Source organism: Rattus norvegicus, chromosome 9 (assembly GCF_021556685.1).
Source record: "Rattus norvegicus strain SHRSP/BbbUtx chromosome 9, alternate assembly SHRSP_T2T, whole genome shotgun sequence".
NCBI classification, from domain to species: Eukaryota; Metazoa; Chordata; class Mammalia; order Rodentia; family Muridae; genus Rattus; species Rattus norvegicus.
Window position 1 is genome coordinate 75,162,442 of NC_141542.1, and position 21,289 is coordinate 75,183,730.

Here is a 21,289-nt window from a genome sequence, read left to right on the forward strand (position 1 = left end):
AAAATCAAAAGTGTCAATGTACAAGGATGATGAAATGTTTTTATTCTTTATTGTCCTGAAAACAATTGAGAAAATGTAAGCTAGGATTTTATTTCTTAGCCTGGCTTCTCATTTGTTTCATAAAAATCAAGGTCCTGGTACAGACACCAACTATTTTAAATATGCTTTCTAGATCGGACACATGCTCTACACACACATATATCCCTTACACTTCTCCCATAAACTCAGCTGAATAGTGTCAACGGTCTTCAGGAGGTGTAGCCCAAGTCCACAGGAGAAAGCTGGGTCATCCTAGTCCACCGATGCTTTTCATCATCGCTTCAGCAAGAACAGAAGGAACACCTCCTTCCTTATCAGTTCTGCGAGATCCCTGCACTCTGACCTCTGTGCTCTGACGATCTGAAGCAAGTGCACTTGTAGCAATTCAGCTCTGGAGTGTTGCCCTCAAAAACAGGGATAGCATCCAGTATAAAATAATCCAAAACAACCAGTTCCAAATGATCCCTGAGCACTGTTCAACCAGCAAGACGTCTCCCGAGAGGTAATAAATTAAAGGCACATTTTTTTTTCCCAACTCAACAACCACTGCATAGTATTCGAGACTGTACACCAGCCAGGCTAATCAAAGTTCAAATTGATGATATGCCTCTTCCACAGGACATCTTGTATGCTGGAGAGAATGACCTAATGTTGGATGTAAACCAGCATTCTTACTAGAGGAGCAGCAGCTGGGGCACACCGAGGCTTCCACATAAGGTTCAAGGGTAAGAGACAGTCTACGACTCCTCCTCCTCCTCCTTCTCCAAGAAATCGGCCAATGTTCCGCTGTCAACAGGAATTAATAAATACTCCACACCATCAGTTCCCTACAAGATAAAAGAACACTCCATCTGTTAACCCCTTGTAAGGGAGCCATCTGGATCTCCTATTGCAGGTTAAACAAACAAAAAAATCCTGGGATTTTAAATTTATATTTATTCATTTATTTTGATTTTTCAAAACAGGGTTTCTCTGTGTGGCCCTGGCTGTCCTAGAACTCACTGTAATCCAGGCTGGCCTCAAATTCAATGATCACTTGCCTCTGCCTCCCAAGGGCTGAGATTAAAGGCATATACCACCACTGTGACACAAATTTTATTTTATTTTGTTTTTATGGACAGGCTTTCTCTGTGTATCCCTGGCTATCTTCACCTCTTGCTTCCCGAGTGCTGGGATCAAAGGCATGTGGCACCACTGCCCAGCTGGATTTTACTTTTACGTAATATTTTTAATATTTAAACAAGCATTCAGATACCCAAGTAGAAAATTAAGGCAAAGGGGACATGACACGTCGACTTTAAACACTGAGATCTGCCGAGCACTTTATAACAGGAAAGTCTGCAGGGCAGGAGGTGATGGTTTTCTTCACTGTGCTCTCTTTCAAGCATAGCTAACCCAACATTGTCATCTATAGAGTTCACACTTGAGAACCATGCAACTGAGTTACAAACAAAAGTCATGAAAGCCTCTCAAAATTTCCTCGTTCAGTAAATTTACAGCTTGGACCAGATTCATCATTATCTCCAGGCTACATGTAGCTGGACGCAGCTGCTAGATCCTTCATCCCTTTCCTTTCCCAGCCTGACAGGGGATTTTCTGTTCAACTTCCCCCATTACAAGTTTTATCTGACTGGCTTTTGTTGTGTTTTGAGACAGGGTCTCAATATGTAGCCTTAGCTGGCCTGGAACTCATGAGGATCTGCCTGCCTCTTCCTCCCTACTGCAGGGATTAAAATGTGCCACACCATACCCAGCTTCCACCCCATGTGGCATCCTCGTAGCTTCAAAGCGTGGAGAGACGGCTCAGCAGTATGATCGCTCTCCCAGAGGCTCTGCGTTTGATTCCCAGCACCCACACGGCAGCTCACAACCATCTCTAACTCCAGCTCCAGGGGATCCAACTTCTAGTTTCTACAGGCACTAGGCATACATACATATGTACATGGTGCAGATACATATAAAACATGCATGCACATAAGATAGTTAGAAATAATTTATTAGAATCATTCCCGTTCCACCTCATCCTTCTAGTTGTCCCTAATATGTCTCCCCTTTTTATCCAAGCAGGCCATCTACTGCACAACAGGCCACGTGCTCACTGCCACCTCATCCCATATTCAAACGGCAGATGCCTTCAGTCTAAGGCTTCCTGGCCAACACCACAAAGTACCATCATCCTCTCATCCCTTGGTTTCGGCGACATTGTTGTTTCTTTCTTTTCTGGCTGTTTCACTTGCCCTTGTCTTTAGTACACAAGAAACACTAACCCTCAGACCCAAGGCCCCAAGAGCAGTCTTACCTTCTTCGTTCTTATAAGTTTGTGGTCCCTAAATTCAGTTAACTGGGCTCGGAGTGTGAGATCACTGTTAACAAGGAATGCTTCCCGACACTGCTGGTAAAAATCTTGAAAAGAAAGTCCTGGACAGATAAAAAGATACACGTTAATCAGTATTATGTTTGCTTGAGTTTTGCTTTTTCCCATTTTCTTTTCTTTCTTTTTTTTCCTTCCCTGTTTTATTTTTTTAGACAGGGTCTCACTATGTAGCTCGTCCAGACTGACACTCATCATGTAGACCAGGCTGGCCTGGAACTCACAGAGATCCACCTGCCTCTGTTTCCTGAGGGCTGAGACAAAAGGTCTGGACCACTATGACAAACAAAATCAGTATTTTTCCCCCTTTAGTTTTTCAAGACAGGGTCTCTCTGTGTAACCTCGGCTGTCCTAGAACTTGCTCTGAAGGCCAGCCTGGCCTTGAACTAAATATCATGCAGCCTTGTGCGCAGTTTTAAGCAGTACAAATTGATTCTCTTTTTTCATTTTACTTTTTTTTCACTTACTTACTTTATATCACTGCCCCCTTCCTGGTCACCCCCTCCCACAATCTTTCCACCATTCCCTCTCCCCTTCTCCTCTGAGCTGGTGGGGGCCCCCCTGGGTACCTCCCAACCCTGGAACTTCAAGTTCTTGTGAAACTAGGTGCTTCCTCTCCCACGAGGATAGACATGGCAGCCCAGCTACAAGAACATACCCCCACGTACAGGCAACAGCTTTTGGGACAGCCCCTGCTCTAGTTGTTCAGAACCCACATGAGGTCCATACAAATTGACTTTTAAGGAAGGTAACTTAAAAAATGAGATCCTAATATTTCGTACACATTAACACATTTTTGCCAAGGGGGTAACAAATAAGTTGCCTCATATATGGAAACTATGAAATTGCCAGATACACACGCATAGTTCTAGTAGTGTATGGCATTCCAAACGTGAGTCTGTGCTCCAATTCCCATTAGCACATCATCTGTGGAGCAGCATCTATAGAGGTGCTGAGATGATGGAGGCTGGCTATAGGTTTGGACAGACCCCCCTCCCCCTCCCCAAAGCAGCCACCCATCTCTGCTGTGAGAAATGCAAGGCTCCTAAGGTACTCTACACCAGGGAACACAGGGGGACAGAAAGTCACATTAAATATCACACATGTTGATACCAATGTAGGAAGGGCAGTCCTGGTTATCCAGTTGGTACTTCATAAGTAGCCTGAAAATCCCCCTACCAAAAAAGAAAAAATCAAATCAGACTCAATAAATATTCTGTGTAGTAAATTTAAGAACATCAAACATTCAGCTCAGCGTCACTGCCTTTTGTTCCTTTCTCTAAGAAAACCACACCCTCACTGAAAAAGCTTTTCTATCTAGGAACCAACACACATACGCGCGCGCGCGCGCACACACACACTCACTCTCTCTCTCTCTCTCTCTCTCTCTCTCTCTCTCTCTCTCTCTCTCTCTCTCTCATAAATCCGAGGCAGGTCTGGTGACACCGGTGTGGTCTCAGGCTGCTGGAGAACAGTTAGACTTGTGTCCTGTGCTGGGTGTGGCGGCACAGGCCTTTAGTCTCAGCACTCAGCAAGCATAAGCAGGCAATATCTGGGTTGTTCCAGGAAGCCAGGTCAACACATGGGCTGCAGGGCAGCGAAGAGTACACAGTTGGAGACCGTGTCTCAGAGCGTCTGACCACACCACCCACGCAAGAGTTTTCTTGCTGAGTAGTCCAGCAAGCGCCCAACACCGAGCACTCACTCAAATACAACAAAAGCTCTGTGTTTTCTTATCTTCACAACAGACATTCTGTTCAGAAACATAAAGGTTGCCTGCATGCATGCAAACAAGAAAGGCATGTGTGTGCCTGCTGGATTTCCCTGGAACTGAGGTTACTAATGGCTGGGAGCCACCATATGGGTGCTGGGAACTGAAGACCAACAACGGTCTACTTAAAACTCTGATCCGCCTTCCTAGTCCCTAACAATTTAATAAGAAAAAAACCATCCTAAGTTTACTGGTCAATTTCATAGGCTAATACAGAATACCTTGCCTACTGTATAATCCAGTATTGGTATACCAGTATTTATTATCTCTCTTAAACCCTTTACAGCAAAGCAGGTAGTTTTGTTTCTGTCCCACTTAGGTTTGGTATCAGCTGGAGGACAAGGCCCAGAGTTACCCGAGAAGGGACTCCTAATTGAGGGAACGCTCAGATCACACTGCTCTGCAGGTACATCTGTGGGAGCAACTGCCTTTGTTAATTGATGGAGGACGGCTAAGCCCACTGTGGGCGCCACCAACCTTAGGCAGGTGGAGCTGGGCTACGAGATGCCTAAGCACGAGCCTGAGCAAGCCAGCAAGCAGCAACCTCCATGATTCCTGCCTGGGGTTCCTGCTTGAGTTCTTTCCCTGACTTCTCTCAATGGTGGACTGTGGCCTGGAAGTATAAGCCAAATAAATCCTTTTCTTCCCCAAGTGGTATTTATCACAGCAACAGGATAAAACTAAAGCAGTACCACTGATAAATTCAGCAGTTTATCCTCAACTCATTTGTTTTGTATTTTGAAGAGCTAGGCTTGAATTGAGGACCTTATGCATTCGAAGCAAGTGCTCTACCACTGGTCTCCACTCCCAGTCCTTAAATATACATACTACTTATTTTCGTGGTGGTTCTGGGAACTGAATTCAGAGCATTTAGTATGCTAGTAAAGCACCTGACCACTGAGCTACATCTGCACCCTAAGTGTGTATATGTATATAGGTATATATTTCTTTATATATACTATTTTACTTATAGTTTTCATTCTTACCTTGCATTGGGTGTAAGGCTTCGTAAGACATGAATCAGAGAACTCAGTGGTAGAGATCCAGACTGTTTAACCAAAAGGGAGTTCTCATAGGAGGTTTCTTCGGTGTAAGGACTGTATGTAGTGGTTTCATACCACAGCCAATTGTACAGACTCTGCTTTGCATGATCCCACACTACAGACATGATCAGAGCAAAGAAATACAAATTATTGTCATGCAGTCACGTTACATTAGATGTCACTACAGCAAAGCATGAAGAAACATTAAAGGGAAGGTGCCCGAAGGCTGGAAATGTAGCTCAGGGGCAAAGAACATGTTTCAAGTAAACAAAGTTCTGGGTTTACACCTTACATGCATTAAAAGAAAAAAAAAAAACATCAAACATTTCATTTTGTCACTTCCTTACATAAACCTGTAACTCACAATCTGCTTCCTCTGTCAATCAGTATCTTAATCTTTTTTTGGTTTTGCAACAAGGTCTCATTATGTAGCCCAGGTTAACTTCATATCCACGGTCCTTTTGCCTCAGCCTTACAAGTACCAGGGTTACAAGCATGAGCTACCTTGGGTAACATCTGAAGCTTTAATTGTGCCTTAAATACAGCACCATCAGTAATTCTTTTAAGTGGCACGCATGAGTTCAAGGCTGGCCTGGTCTACACACTTTATATGAAGTAAAGCTTAGTAAAGTAAAGAGGCTAAAGAGATGGCTCGGGTGAGTGCTTCTCCTCGCAGAGGACCCATGCTCACTTCCCAGCACATGTGAGAGCTCACAACCACCTATAATCTTAGTTCCTAGGGATCTGATACCCACGGGCCTCTGGTGTACATAAACTCATACAAGCAAAATACATATAAATAAAATAAACAAATGAATCTTTAAAACTCAATAATTTAAGCTCCTGTTTTATCATTATTACAACATCTTTAAATATATAAAATGATCATTGGGACGGCAGGAATAGTAGTATGGAGCCAGAATCACAGGCCAACACTTCCTCATGTGACGCAAAGGCAAACAGGATGCCCTCTTATTTCCAATACTTATTTTTTAAATTAAATTGAGACCACCTTTTTGGCAAACTGAAAGTTTTCTGAAAAACAGTAGGAAACCCTGTAAGACTTAAGGAAGGAAGTCTCTCAAAGAGGACAGACAGAGAAACTTACTGAGAGGAGCATTGAGGTGGTCGATAGATGCTATGAGATACACATTACGTAAGGATGACAACTGTCCAAGAATTTGCTGGCTATTGTCTCCTCTTAACATCTGGCTATCCAAATTGTGGATAAGAAGAAAGAGTTCTAAAGAAGAATCTAGAAGAAAAAGGAATTCAGTTATTATTTTCGGTGAGGCTTGTGACATCTTTAGCACATAAGTATTATAGGTCATGTCATAGTAAGGTGCTAACCAAGTACGTTGTAAATGAGCAACAAGGGCTGGAGAGATGGCTCAGCGGTTAGGAACACTGACTGCTCTTCCAGAGGTCCTGAGTTCAATTCCCAGCACCCACATGGTGGCTCACAACCATCTGTAATGGGATCTGATGAATTCTTTTGGTGTGTCTGAAGACAGCTACAGTGTACTCACAGTGCCCCCATGCATATATACATATACATATTAAACAACATAAAAATATCACACAAAGATGTGCCACAAAGATATGCAAATCTGTTACAGACAATTCACACCACTGAGGAAAACAAAAAGTAAGACTATTTTGAAGTAAAAAGGCCATACAGAGTTAGGACAATTAGGTGTGACTCCTTTAAACTAGGTGAAATTCATACAACATATTACTGTAATAGGGAAGACAGATTATCTTTAAAACCCCTAAGTTGGTAGTGACTAGAGAATCCATATTAAAATAACCTTTCTCTTTCTGTCTAACACTTAAACACAGAGAGGCAGAGCTTTGTGTTACCTTCTTTAAATCTGTTCATTATCCAGTCTCGCTGATCCAGAACACTTTGGAAAGTACCCATGTGACTGAGGACATCTTCAGTTATAGAGTTCAGGATCTACATCACACAAGTGCAGAAGTACTATAAAACACAACTGGCAAATTCATCTTTCTTCATAAATTAAAAATGATTTTGAGGTTCTTACAAAATTTAAAAAGCACTTAAATTCTACTGGTGGGCTGGAGAGATAGCTCAGTGGTTAACAGCACTGACTGTTCTTCCAGAGGTCCTGAGTTCAATTCCCAGCACCCACATGTGGCTCACAACCATCTGTAATGGGATCTGATGCCCTCTTCTGGCTTGCAGGTGCATATGCAGATTGAACACTTATGTACATAAAATAAATAAATCTTTAAAAAAAGACAATTAAAAAAATTTCCACTGGGTGTTTAAGTATATCTAATCCATTTTTGGTTAGAGTTTTTAAATACTTCAGGGTAAAAGGAAAATTGTTCAAAACAACCAAAGAAAAAATGGTGTGTGGGTGGGCGGTGGTGGTGGTGACTACGGTGGTGGGGGACCAACTATGAATGTGTCAAAAGAAACAAAGAGAGCACTAGGGATACTAGAAAGGGAATATTACATTGGATAACATCCAATATCCAAAACCTTGATATAATTCTAAGATGATAATCATTTGAAGTAAAAATGGTTTATGATAATGTACTATAAAACTATATACTATTATTATACTTTTATTATTTAGGATACAGAGCTATAATAAAATCAGATTCTATAAGCCTGTTCTTAGCTGTTCCACTAATAACTTGGTGTAGTAAATGAAGGCAGTATTTCCCTAAGGTTTCAGATGAGTCAATTTCTTTTTGAGTATGTTGGCTAGTTTTATGTCCACCTGACATAGCGAAAAAGAGAAGGGACCCATAATTAACAAAATGCCTCCTTAAGACCCAGTTATAGTCAAGCCTGTAAGGCATTTTCTTAATTACTGATTGATGGGAAGGCTCAGCCCACTGTGGGTGGAGCCACCCCTGGGGTGCTGGTCCTGGGTTCTATAAGAAAGCAGGCTGTGCAAGCCATGAGGAGCAAGTCAGTAAGCAGCACCCTCCATGGCCTCGGCATCAGCTCCTGCATTCTTGCCCTGACTTAATGAGGGACTATGACACAGAAGTGTAAGCCAAATAAACTCTTTCCTCCCCATTTGCTTCCAACTTGAGTTTTAGTTATGGTGTTTAATTACTCCTTAAAAGTTTTGTTTTGTTTTTTCATTTTAATATGTATGAGTGTTTTGCCTGCATGTATGTATGGGCAACATGTTCATGCAGTGCCCTAGAAGGCCAGAAGGGAGGATCAGATCTTTTGGGACTGGACTGGACTGCCATGTGGCTGCCATGTGGGTTCTAGAAGTAGAACCTGGAGCTTGTGCAAGAACAGCAGGCGCTCCTGACCACTCAGACCCTCCCAGCGTATTCATTTATCCTGAGACAGACCGGGTCTCACACCCGCATGGAGCTCAGCAGTAGGGTAGGCTGGCTGCCCGGTGAGCCCGAAGATCAGCCCCTCTCCCATTTCCCTAGCCCTGGGGTTACAAGCACAGTTCTTTAAAAAAGGAAAGAGTTTGGGAGACTAAGCTGAGATCTTTACAGAACGAGCCACTTCCCCTGCCCCATGTCAGTTCATAGTGAGAAATTCAAGGATGAACATTAAAGACCATTTGCTCTGAATACAAACACATGATCTAACTGATATAAAGCCTAAAGCAAAATCCCTTATATTTAGTGTTCAAAAGCAGAAATTGCACCCTCACTACTGCGGGGCCATGATGTGGCAGGGGACATCATGTTACTCCTTTTAATAGTAAACTTACTGATTTTACACTGATGCCAGGAAAGAAGCCGTTGATGACAACATGAATGGAATCTTGAAGCATGGTAGTTCGAAACTTTTCTAGTAAATCTCTCTTAGACCCCAAACCATAAAGCACAATGTTGAACCCAAGGCTGTAAGGAAGACAACGACCGTAAAATTAAACCTTAAGACTCCTGTCTGCCAGCTTTTTTACCAGCCAGTTTCTTTGAAGTTCATAAGGATTGCAGAAAAGAAAGCATCAAAGGATAACGGGTAAAAACAAAGGCCAGATATGTGGCACACACCCCTAATCCCAGCACTCGGCAGGCAGACACAACACAGGACTGCTGTAATCTTGGAGCCAGCACAGTTTACGAAGCAAATCCAGGCTAGCCAGGGCTACCTGGTGAGACTCTGCCTCCTGAGTGTACAAATAAATGAATAAAATTAAAAGTGCAGGCCGGACGGGCTACACGGCTACACCTACATGGTTAAGCCGCTGTGTTCACCCTTCCTATCTCAGAGCTCACAGTCCCAACTGTCTGTCAGCTTTCTCTGCAGGCCTGAAGATAAGACAAACCCTGGCCCATCCTGCAGCATTTAAAACAGGCTACAGAAGAGATGAGATGGACAGACTAACGTGCAACAGTGAGTCACAGTACACTGTTAATTGTACTCCATTACCATAATGCACACCTGAGCGTAACAGTGTTGGCTGGAAGGTTTTACCACAGGAAGTAGCGCATCCTTCTAGAAAGACTACGCTATTTCTAGGGAAGAGGAACAAAACCACCTGAGTTCCTTCCTGCCTTTGTCCCCCGAAATCATCATTTTATATCTACAACCATACTATAACATGATGAGATAAACTCTCCCCTGCCCTGGCTGCTTTTGGTCACAGTGTTTGATCACAGCAACAGAAAAGCAAACCACCACCACCACAGTGTGAGTGGGACTGGGAGTGTGGAGTGGTGTGCAGTGGAGTGGAGTGGGTAGGGCACTGGGCACACATGCCTGACCTTAGGTGTTATCCTTGGAACGAACCTCCACCTACAACCTCCCACAGGCACTGCAGCACACACATGTTCACACTCATACATACACTAATAGATGAAAAAAATAAATGACAAAAGGAGACCTAAGCCCTCAAATATGCTGTACAAATGCTCTACCACTGAGCTATACCCCAACCTGAAATCAAATACAGTAACTATGTTTTTTGTTTGGTTAAGGTTGTCTTTTTGTTTTTTGGGTTTTTTTTGAGACCTCAAATTCAGAGATCCATCTGCCTCTGCCTCCCGAGGACTGGAATTAAAGGCATGTGCCACCACCATCCTGGCACTGGTTTTGGGTTTTGAGACAGGGTCTCTCTATGTAGTGCAGGCTGTCCTGGAACTCACTATCAAGACCAGGCTGGCCTTGAACTCACAGAGGTCACCTGCTTCTGCTCCCCAAGAGCTGGGATTTGCCATCACAGCGGGCAAATCATGCTCTAACACAGACACACTTACTGCTCCCTGTGCAGGGTCCCAATAATTTACCGTAACTGTAGTATCCACTTATCAAACAATCTCTCATGCTGTTGATTCAACTGTCCAATTTCAGTAGAAAAGGAAGGCACAAATTTGCTCAGTAAGTTACGCAGAGTTTTCTTTAAAGAAAAGAGAGACAGAAGTTCTTAGTGAAAATAATGACTTAAATCAGGTACGAACATTGAATGTTAATGACTTAAATCAGGTACCAATTGAATGTTAAAAAAAAAGTCATAGATGGCTTAAATACTTGTTTAATTACAAGCTATCTTTAAAAAATAGTAATACGTCTCCAAGCCTAGGAGTCTGGGGCTGCAGCTCACTGCTGGAGTGCTTTCTAGCAAGTGTGAGCTCTGAGCTAAAGTCTGCATAATAGTATCAACATTATAAACAACAACATTCAAAGAAAACCAAGTCTGTAGATTTGAAAAACTTTAAAAAGAGTGATTCAATATTAATTTTCAGAAAACATTAAGGTTCCTTTATAATTTACCGTCAATAATAAACCTGTATTTGCTCCCTTTCAAAAGCCACCTTTCACAAGTGCTGTGTCTTTGGCGTTGTGTTGTGGTGCTGTGGGATGGGTATACAATACAAGGATCTACAACTACCACTGGGAGCTAGTTAAGTCCTCCCCCTCTTAGGCTGCTGTCCCGGTTATTAGTCACAGTGATACAAACTGCACTGTAAGGTAAAAATCTGTAAAGACAGTAGTAATAGAAAACACTCCCAAATTTCAGTCTGGGGAATCAACTATAATCTGAAGATCCCAGAGAAAGCCATTCGCATCTTTACTCTAGTGCTGCCTTGTTGTGGTTTAACAAACACATTGTTTCACTTGTACGCACCAGCACACATGGGCCACATACACATGTATGGATATCACAGAGCAGCTTGAGAACTGAAGGTGGCGGCAGACTTCGTGCTCAGTGTCCTTACCTGCTGGGCCACCTTGCTGACTCACACACTTTCAACACTGAGGGTTACAATCAAAATCCGGATATCAGCTCCTACAGCTTTACTCACAGTTAGGAGAAATAAGACTCATCTTAAGCGCTCATGTCTTTGGACGTCAGAGCAGAGCACAGAAGGCACCACCATCATCCTCAGTCACTTATACTAGGCTGAGGATGTTTACCCGAGCATGAGCTTGGCGCTGTTGTTTTCATCTACACACTTGTACCTGAGTCGTCAATTTTCAGGCGAACCATACTGCACTGTCCATACCCTCTGATTTGCTGCCCTTCCCTTCTGAGTGGATTATAGCTTCCTGACTCCTGACTTATGTTCAGCCACGTCATCTGGTCCGCCACTAGAACAAGGCACAAGATTGCCGGTGTTTACCCAAGGCTGTAGAGGCTATCTGCTTTCCTCCTTAAGTCTCTACCATCATCATACGAATATGCCTCAGCCACCTGACTGGTCCAACAAGTCATGCAGACACGGGCATAGTCTAGACCTGCTAACCTCCCACTAACCCACAGCAGCAGAAGCAAACGGTCATGCTACGTCTGTAACCCCTCCTTCCCTATCATCATCAGGCTCTGAGGGCTCATTTTGCCCTTGGATACACTTAGGTTTCTCTCATGTGGCTTATAAAAGATAAACAGTAGACTATTAGTGCCAGTGCTTTCTTGGAAAACCTTTTCTTCTTTCCTTCCTTCCTTCCTTCCTTCCTTCCTTATTTATTTATTTATTTATTTATTTATATCAGGTGTGTGTGTCCATGTGTGTGTTCATGTGTTTGTTAACAGTGGGATATGTTTCCCAAGTATGTGGAATCCAGAAGTTGGGCATCTTCCTCAAACACTCTCAATCTTTTTTATTTTAATGGGTTTTTTTATGTATATGTATATATGTTTATGCACCCAATGTGTTCATGGCGCCCAGAGGTGGTTGTGAGACAGCTGAGTAGGTGCTGGAAACTGAGGCACGCCTTGTACAGTAAGCAGGTTTACTGTTGAGCTGTCATGTCAGCTAATAACACTCTCTTCTTGCCTTCAAATTATAAACCCAACTGGCCTTTTAGAATTTTGTTTTTTCTTTAATTGTAGAGGGAGGTATATGCAAGTAAGTCGCCCATGGAAGCTAGGAGAGGGTACTGGGTCTTGAACTTTGAAAGACATCACCACTCAGCAGTTGTGTCCTATGTTAGAGGTGTCTGTCAGTCAAAATTCCAACAGAGACAGACATAGTAGACTTTTTGTCAAATGAGGTCATGGGAAAATCCAGCACGGTCACCCTTGCTACTTTACTTCGCCATACAACTTTTCCAAAAAAGCAAGGGAGATATCCTCGACAGCTTTTGCAAAGCCAGTAAGTGAGCAGTTGGGCTGCAGGTTTTGCTATGTAAAGGTCAATATAGGATTACAGCGAGGAACAGAGCAGCAGTTCATGGTTATCAGAACGTTATGACCTTGATAGTTATTCTAAATCCTTAATCTAAATCTAAATCTAAAAAGAAATGAAAGAAAAAGGATAATTATGTCAAACAGAATTCTAATCAGTGTATTATCTATAATTCACGCAGCAATCATTTAATGATGATAGCATATTAGCATGTGTTCTACTTTATCAGGGAAATAATTCCGCTCCTGCTCACTTCTCTCCAAATGTGCTACTGCTGTATTTTCAGGTTACAATAAACAGAATGCTGGCCACACCCTCGCAGCACACCTGGTCCACTCTCGCTCTCCTCAGCTTCTGCAGCGTTCTATCAGACGTTAAGACTTTTGAACTACTGTGGGCTTCAAAATATTCTTCTACCAAGTCACCCTGAAATGAACAAAGAAAAGTGAGGTCTAAGTAATTTCAGATATTTGTACTACATAAAATCTATGTATTAATATTAGTTAACATTGGGCTCAAGAAATTCTCCTGCCTTAGCTTCCCAGACAGCTGGAAAATACATGTGTGTGTCAACATGCCTAACTTAAATACCTTAATGACAGTATTTTAAAAGAAATAGTATACTTTTCAAGGACCAAAGATGATTTAATTCTACCAATAAATGTTAATAACTCTCATAAAGTTATTAACAGAGGCAGGAGGATCTCTGTGAGTTCAAGGCCAGCCTGGTCTACAGAGTGAGTGCCAGGACAGCCAGGGCCACATAATGAGACCCTCTACACAGCACAGCATTGACCATGAATATGCACCCAAAAGGAAAGGACAGTTCAAGGGCAGAAACACGGGTGTGTGGGAATCACGTGTAAAGCAAGAGACTGAGTCAGGCAGCCGTCCACAAGGGGACTGCACACAACTCTCCTTTAAGGCCAAGGCTCCGCTGCACTCACTGCTTTGTCTCTCTTCCTTTTCTTGGGCAGTATCTCTTTGGAAACAGGAGCTGGAAGTAGTCTATTCTGACCTTGACTCTTTTTCGAGCACCTGACCACATTAGTGTCTTCTTCATCGTCTTTTGCAACCTCTTCATCATCTTCTGAGCTGGAAGCAGAATATTCACTTTCACTGTCACAATGAGACCTTGATGCTGTAGCAGGATAAAAGCAGTTGGGAAAATTTGACAGGCTGTAAGCAAAGTTATATGGGGAAATCCAGAATGTGGGCTCTAAGGTAAGAGGATTTAATTACGACTGTCGCTGCTTCCTTATGATTTCACAGCTAACTATGTGCATTTTCTAAGGCATTGGCAGACCTGACTGACATACTGGGAAATTATATTGGCATGGATTATGTGTGTCTTAATGCTCCTGTGTGGATGTGTGGGCTGGCATGTGTCATATAGTTGCCCTCCTATGCACGTACAGATCCAGGTTCTCGGCTGATTTAGGTGTTTTCATCACTTCCCACGGTACATCCTGGGGCAGGGTTTCCTGCTGAGCCTGGAACTTGTCCACCAAGCATACTGGTATGACAGATAGGTCACACATCCACCCATTTTTTTTTTTTTATGGGCCCTGGGAATTAAAATTCTTATTCAAATGCATGTAAAGGAAGTGCTTTGTCTGGCGGGCGCTCTCCCCTGAACTGTATCTACTAAAACAACTGACAAGAACATCAGTAATAAAATATCAATTATACTTAATATTCTCTGCCCTTTTCTTTGCTAATGGAACTCCCTTCTTTGGACAGTGTGGTAATGTGTCACACTATATAGTAAAAAACTGTGATAATCATCTCTTCCTTCTGCCAAATTCTTGCTTTCATTCCCACCCTTGAAACCATGTTGGTCATGTCACACTCTGGTCACCAAGACTTGTGAATTACTGAAAGCTTCTGGGTTTTCTTCCCATGGGACAGGAAATCACCTGCCTATGCAACAGAGACCATTCTGATTATGAAGACTCAATCCTTACGATGAAAAATGCTGGTGGCGATGTAAAGCTTGAAAGAAGCACGGCCCTGAGTGACACTGCTGAGCTGCTGTGTCAGCCATGACACCTGTGCCTGTGCATCGCCTGTCTGCGTCGGTGCAGAAAGGCCTACGGCACACAGGGCTGCATCCCATAGCTGACTCACAAAGAATGCCTTGACAGGACGACCTCACCCCCACAACCCTCCCAGAGACAGGAGCCCACTTTATACGTCCCAAATAAAGCCAGCACTGGCTTATGTTCAACAAAATAAATACTGGGCTACGCTGAACTCCCGGAATGTGGGTGAAATAGCGTTAACCAAGTCAGTGTGTGTCACTTTGAGTAACAGGAGGATTCCCTATTGCGCAGAATTGGCACATCAACACATATGCACATAAAAAGGGGGAAAAGCGACATGCTGCTTTGTAGGGACAGATGCAGCCCTACAGTCTGGGAACATGAGCATCCCTTCTCTAACGAGAAGCAGCCGGAGGGACAGTGGGAACTGCTATATCAACGGCCGCACTAACACTGACTAAGCTTTGGCTGACGTCCCTTACCTCAGTTAGTCCTCAATGCAGTTCTAAGAGGGTCCAACATTACACTAATCCCCAAATGAAGCTGAAGACAGAAGCACCAGTAAGTGACCCTCACAGGACGACAGGCCAAACAATTGATGTACAGAACCTGCGTGCTTTATCACCAAGTCCGACCTGGTTGTTATTTCAGGCATGCCTGTAATCTCAACATTTTGGAAGTAGAGGTGGGATGATGAGGAGCTTAAGGCCAGCCAAGTCTATACAGTGAATTCGAAGCTAGCCTGGGCTACATGAGATCTTGTTTCAAAAAAAAAGTAAACAACAAAACTTCACATAAAAATACATACCTATTAATCTTTTTCTTACATTATGAGGTTGTATTGACGGAAATTCATTTTTGTTATTGTTCTGTTTAAGAATTTAAAAAGCATAGTAAGTAAAATGAATAACCAATAATATAGTAACAATCCCAGAAGTAAACAAACAAGCATGTGTTCTCAGGCTGGACAGGCTACCATTGTCAGGAAGCCACAGGGGACTGGAGACTGCAGAGGCTGGTTCTGGAGGGTCTCAATACCTCCTCTCTGCCCAAGGACACTAGGCCTGCCTTCGCTGTCTAACGTGCTCCCCTAGCACCTTCGGATTCCTTGTCCCATCCTTTGTCTGCACTTGCTTCTGCTGTTACCTTATGGGGACCCTAGCTTTGCACTCACTTTCCACTGCTGAGGTAAAACAGGCAAATAAATAAACGAATCAGTTCTCATATGATCTCTTTTTATGGTGGTCTGAATGGCCCATAGGTTCATATATTTGAATGCTTAGTCACCAGTGAGTGGAACTCTCTGACAGGACTAGGAGGTGTGGACTTTTTGGAGGAAGTGGGCTTTGAGGTTTCAAAAGCTCATGCCAAGCCCAGTCCCCCTCTCTCCTCTCTGCTTGCAGATCAGGATGTAGCGCTCAGCTACTTCTTTAGTTTCACTCCTGCCTGCTGCCATGCTCCATGCTATGATAATGGACTAAGCCTCTGAAACAGTAAGGACGCCCCGAGTAAAACGCTTTCTTTATAAGAGTTGTGCCTTGGCCACGGCGTCTGTCCACAGTAATAGAACAGTGACTAAGACACTTTTCTTTTCTTTTTAAACATGTATGTATGTATGTATGTATGTATGTATACATCATATAGCTTTCTGCCTGCATGTATGCCTGCAGGCCAGAAGAGGGCACCAGACCTGATTATAGATGGTTGTGAGCCACCATGTGGTTGCTGGGAATTGAACTCAGGACCTCTGGAAGAGCAGACAGTGCTCTTAACCTCTGAGCCATCTCTCCAGTCCCCTAAGACACTTTTCAAGTTCTCTTAAGTGGTTTAATATTTTCTTTTCTGTGTTCTGCATTCTCTAGATTACAGGGACTTGCATTCAAGTTACATGTGGTAAATTACAAAGCTCCCCTGATTACAGGCAGCCCTCTTAAATAGGAATTCGCCCTGAGTGCTGTCACTGCTTGCCTATCACAGAGTTAGAGATGTAGCACTGATCAACTTGGTGGTTTGAGTGAGTTGTTCCCCACCATCTTGTGCATTTGACTATGTGATCCCAGCTGGTGGCACCATTTAGGTAGATTCAGGAGGCGTGTCCTTGCTGGAGGACGAGTGCCACTCTGGGAAGGTCTGAGAGTTTAAAGACTCAAATTCTCTGCTTTCTGCTTGTGGTTCAAAATGTGAGCCCTCTGCTTCTGCTCCAGCAGCCATGCCTGCTGCCTGCTGCCTTGGCTCTATCATCATGGACTCTAACCTTCAGGACCTACCAGCCACATTAACTCTTCAGTAACTGCATTAACTCTTCTGTAACTGCCTTGCTTATGCTGTTCACAGGCCCTACACAGTGAGTTCCAGGACAGCCAGCACAAACCATGTCTCAAAAAACACATAAGGGAAAACCCAAAAGACTTAGAACAATCTACGTTTTTGTCCTATAGATTTTTGACTATCTTTTTTTTTTTTTTTTTTTTTTTTGGTCCTATAAATGGGTAACTGTCCATCATGTTTGACACACAGAACTTGCAAAGAATAGTCTGATGCTTTTCTAGACTTGAGCCTGGCCTAAGGGTAATAATCCAGAAGATTAAAAAGTGACCTAACCTTTTATCTAACTCAAAGAGCAAAGCTCTTTTCCTCTTTACCTGACTTTTCTCTTTGCCAAGAGCTGCCAAGATTTTCAAGTTGCCTGGCTTTTCCTTTCCTTAAAAAATTATTGGGAAAAAAAAATTATTGGGGGCTGGAAAGATGGCTCAGTGGTTAAGATCACAAACTGCTCTCCCAGAGGTCCTGAGTTCAAATCCCAGCAACCACATGGTGGCTCACAACCATCTGTAATGGGATCTGATGCCCTCTTCTGGTGTGTCTGAAGACAACAACAGTGTACTTATATATAATAAATAAAAAAACTTTTAAAAAATTATCACATTTATTTATTTAGAGTGTGTGTATGTGAACACATTTGTACATATGGGGATCAAAGAGCACCTTGCAAGATCAATTCTCTTGTACCATGTGGGTCCCAGGGATTGAACTCAGATCATCAGACTTGGCAGCAAGTGCCTTTACCCACTGAACCATCTCACCAGCCCTTGCTGTTTTTTCTAGAAAAGGATTTTTTTTTTTAGTGTGTATGGGTGTTTTGTTGGGTAAATGCCTGTGTATGATGTAGATGCCTGCTGGTCTGTAAATGAAGGTACAAATGGTTGAGCTGATGTGTGGGTGCTAGCAATTGAAACCAGATCCTCTGGAAGAGCACCCAGGGCTCTTGAATATTGAACATATTCAACTCTCTTGTTGTTTTTCTTATAAACGCTAATAAAACTGCTCTTGCACTCCCCTCTGAGTACATTCATAAGTACTTTGAAAAAGCATTAAGTACTTTCAAAGTACATGAGTACTTTGAAAAAACATTAAGGGCTGGAGAGATGGCTCAGCAGTTAAGAGCACTGACAACTTATTCATATAAATAAAATAAATAAATCTTTATTAAAAAAAAAGAAAAGAAAAAGCATTAAATTTCTTAACTGCTAAGCCAACTTTCTAGCCCCTTAAATTCTCTTATTAATAAGATTAAGAACCAAAAAGGAGACTCCAACTTCCATAATAACGTGTGAATGGCACCCAACACAGGACACCTTTAAGATTCTAATAATACCAGGCACTCCTTCTCCTCCACATCTTTTCAAACCATTCATTTTATCTGTATGTTTGCCTGGGTGTATGCATATGCACCACATGTGTGCAGGAGTCTGAAGAAGACAGAAAAAGGCATCTAACAGATAACATGGAACTGGAGTTACAAGGTAATTTTGATCCACCTCTTGGGTGCTGGGAATCGAATTTGCATCTTCAGTAAAAGCAGTTAAGTGATTTCAACTGTTTCATTGTCTTAAGTGCAGATACATTCTAATAAAGTTATTTTAAGACTGAGAACTGAGAGCCAGGTATGATGGTGCACCTCTAATCCCAGCACTCAGGAGGCAGAGGCAGATGAATCTCGGAGTTCAAGGCCAGGTGAGGTTTTGGTCTACAGAGTTAGTTACAGGACGTATCTGCAAAAGTCAAGTTTTCTAGTTTACTGAGATAAGCAAAGCATCCTTTCATGAAGACAAAAGATTCCCATAAGACAAACGGGTTGCGGGGTTGGGGATTTAGCTCAGTGGTAGAGCGTTTGCCTAGCAAGCACAAGGCCCTGGATTCGGTCCCCAGCTCCGAAAAAAAGAAAAGAAAAGAGAAAAAAAAAAAAAAAAGACAAACGGGTTGCTAACCCCTGCCTACCTCTAATCCCTTAACAGAAACCTAATAAAAATGTGATCAGAGCAATTATATCAGAGAGAGAGAGAGAGAACATGAACACACCACAGGAATATGCAAGATCCCCAGGTAATATAAAACAGCCATTCTCAGAGACACTCACATGATCTACACCTCAGAGTGATGTTCAAGTACGCTCCTCAGAGCACTATCTATTGTACCTAGTAAGAAGCAGTGCTCTCTAATGTCTGCAGTTTGTAATCGTCGATATCAACCACTACCTTCTCCTCCACATGGAGCTCCATAACCTCTTCCCCCATAGCCCCCTCTTCCACCGAAATCTCACCTGCCCTGAAAAGTTCCTCTACCACTCCTTTCCCATGCTCTCCCACCACAGAACTCAAGTCATCAATCAGCTTTGCACAAGGTACCTTTACCTACTGAGCCATCTTGTTGAGGCTTTATCTTTTACTTTCTATTGCAATGTGTGGAGAGCTTTTGGTGCTGCTTCTAAGAAATTGGCAAGATGGCTCAGTGGTTAAGAGCACTGACTGCTCTTCCAGAGGTCCTGAGTTCAAATCCCAGCAACCACATGGTGGCTCACAACCATCTGTAATGGGATCCGATGCCCTCTTCTGGTGTGCATGAAGACAGCTATTATATTTATATATAATAAGTAAATCTTTAAAAACATAAAAAAAAAAAAAAAAAGAAATTGGCAAGGATATTGTCCCACTGGCTAGGGCAAGGAAGTAAGCTCAAGACAGTACAGCTGAGGAATGCGCTCTTTGTATCTAGATCATCTTGATAGGTCCCTAGACACAGTGACCATGGGACTTTTGTTTATGCCTTGTTCGTTCTTTGACTAATGTGTTTATGCTTTAGAACCGACCCTATTCTTTGCTTGTACCCAGAAAAGCAGACTGGGAGAAATTAAACCCACTTTAGCATTTCCTGAAGTCCTACTATAAAGTTGTCTAATTGTCTTTTTTTTCTTTAATCCTCACTCCCTCCCTCGACACTCTTGAATGACTGAGTGGGCTTGGTCAGTAATACTAAATGCGGACCTCCCAAGACCTGGAGTCTGCACACAACCCCTGTGACCCTGCCCCAAATTATTTCTGATTGGTAAATAAAGATGCCAACAGCCAATAGCTAGGCAAAAGAAACATAGGTAGGGTTGGGGTTTCCCAGGCTTGGGGTGGGAGGAGAAGCAGAAGAATGTGCAGGAAGAAGGAAAGGCCAGCATAGGATAAGGGTCGATACCATGGTCCTAGGGCTGCCCAATTGGAGTTTAAGAGATGGACCATAGTGAATAGTAAGTAATAACTCGGGGTTATCGATAGGAAAGTAGACTCTAACAGCATGGAGGCTAGGCAGCTGTCCAGCTCTTGTGCTGCTTAAAGCATATTGTAAATATAAAGAAAGGCTGTGGGTGTGCTTTTCATCTGGAAACTCAATAACGGGGTAGAAGGCCTGGGCCAGGACTCATTAATAATTAATAATTTCTACTGCACCATCGCACTGCCCCAGTTTTTTCTTTTATAATGATTTAATACAACAACACCGAGGAGACATGTCAATGGCTGACCTGTCTAATCATTTGCTTAAACAGGGCTTCCAGGACACAACCTTGGTATTGGATATCTCTATTCACTCCTTACAGAAAGGGTCCCTTTACCTAAGCCAGGTATGCCTAATTCTTAAGTCATTACCAGTAGATACATACTCCACTGACATTTCAAATGGTGGATTCTTCTAGCACTACTGAGACTTACCCACGCCTCAGCATCACCTGACAAGACATAGTGACGAATCAAAATCACTGAGCCACAGAGGAGACTGAAACTGTGGATTACTTTCAGCTGCCCTGGAAAGAACCTAACTAAACCAATACAGACTTCAAATATAAAAAATATAACATTGGGGTTGGGGATTTAGCTCAGTGGTAGAGCGCTTGCCTAGCAAGCGCAAGGCCCTGGGTTTGGTCCCCAGCTCCAAAAAAAAGAAAAAAGAAAAAAAAATAACATTATAAAATATAAAATAGGTTTAATGAACAAAATACTCCAAGAAGTGAACATTAAAATACAATACTGAACTCATCAAATTCCTAGGCCAGGTCTTCTAAGTTAAAAATACCCAGGATAGTTGTGGAAGAGCAGGAAGAACAGACACC

At 42.7% G+C, this 21,289-nt stretch overlaps 1 protein-coding gene across 10 annotated transcripts in view; it reads right to left on the minus strand.

The window, feature by feature from the left end:
• Positions 1-19: 19 nt before the first annotated feature.
• Orc2 (origin recognition complex, subunit 2) overlaps positions 20-21,289 on the minus strand; it is a 36,288-nt gene continuing 15,018 nt past the window's right edge. For 5 of the 10 annotated variants that reach the window (XM_087565292.1, XM_087565289.1, XM_087565288.1 and 2 more), the window contains 11 exons: positions 15,668-15,728; positions 13,762-13,955; positions 13,142-13,240; positions 10,475-10,584; positions 8,953-9,085; positions 7,088-7,184; positions 6,333-6,479; positions 5,168-5,339; positions 3,524-3,585; positions 2,339-2,457; positions 20-866 (listed from right to left, as the gene is read on the minus strand). In XM_087565292.1, the coding sequence (XP_087421418.1) occupies positions 777-866; positions 2,339-2,457; positions 3,524-3,585; positions 5,168-5,339; positions 6,333-6,479; positions 7,088-7,184; positions 8,953-9,085; positions 10,475-10,584; positions 13,142-13,240; positions 13,762-13,955; positions 15,668-15,728 (1,284 nt within the window). In that variant the 3' untranslated portion in view covers positions 20-776. The remainder of the gene's footprint in view (positions 867-2,338; positions 2,458-3,523; positions 3,586-5,167; positions 5,340-6,332; positions 6,480-7,087; positions 7,185-8,952; positions 9,086-10,474; positions 10,585-13,141; positions 13,241-13,761; positions 13,956-15,667; positions 15,729-21,289) is intronic. The other 5 variants (XM_087565296.1, XM_087565295.1, XM_087565293.1 and 2 more) reach the window with 2 other exon arrangements.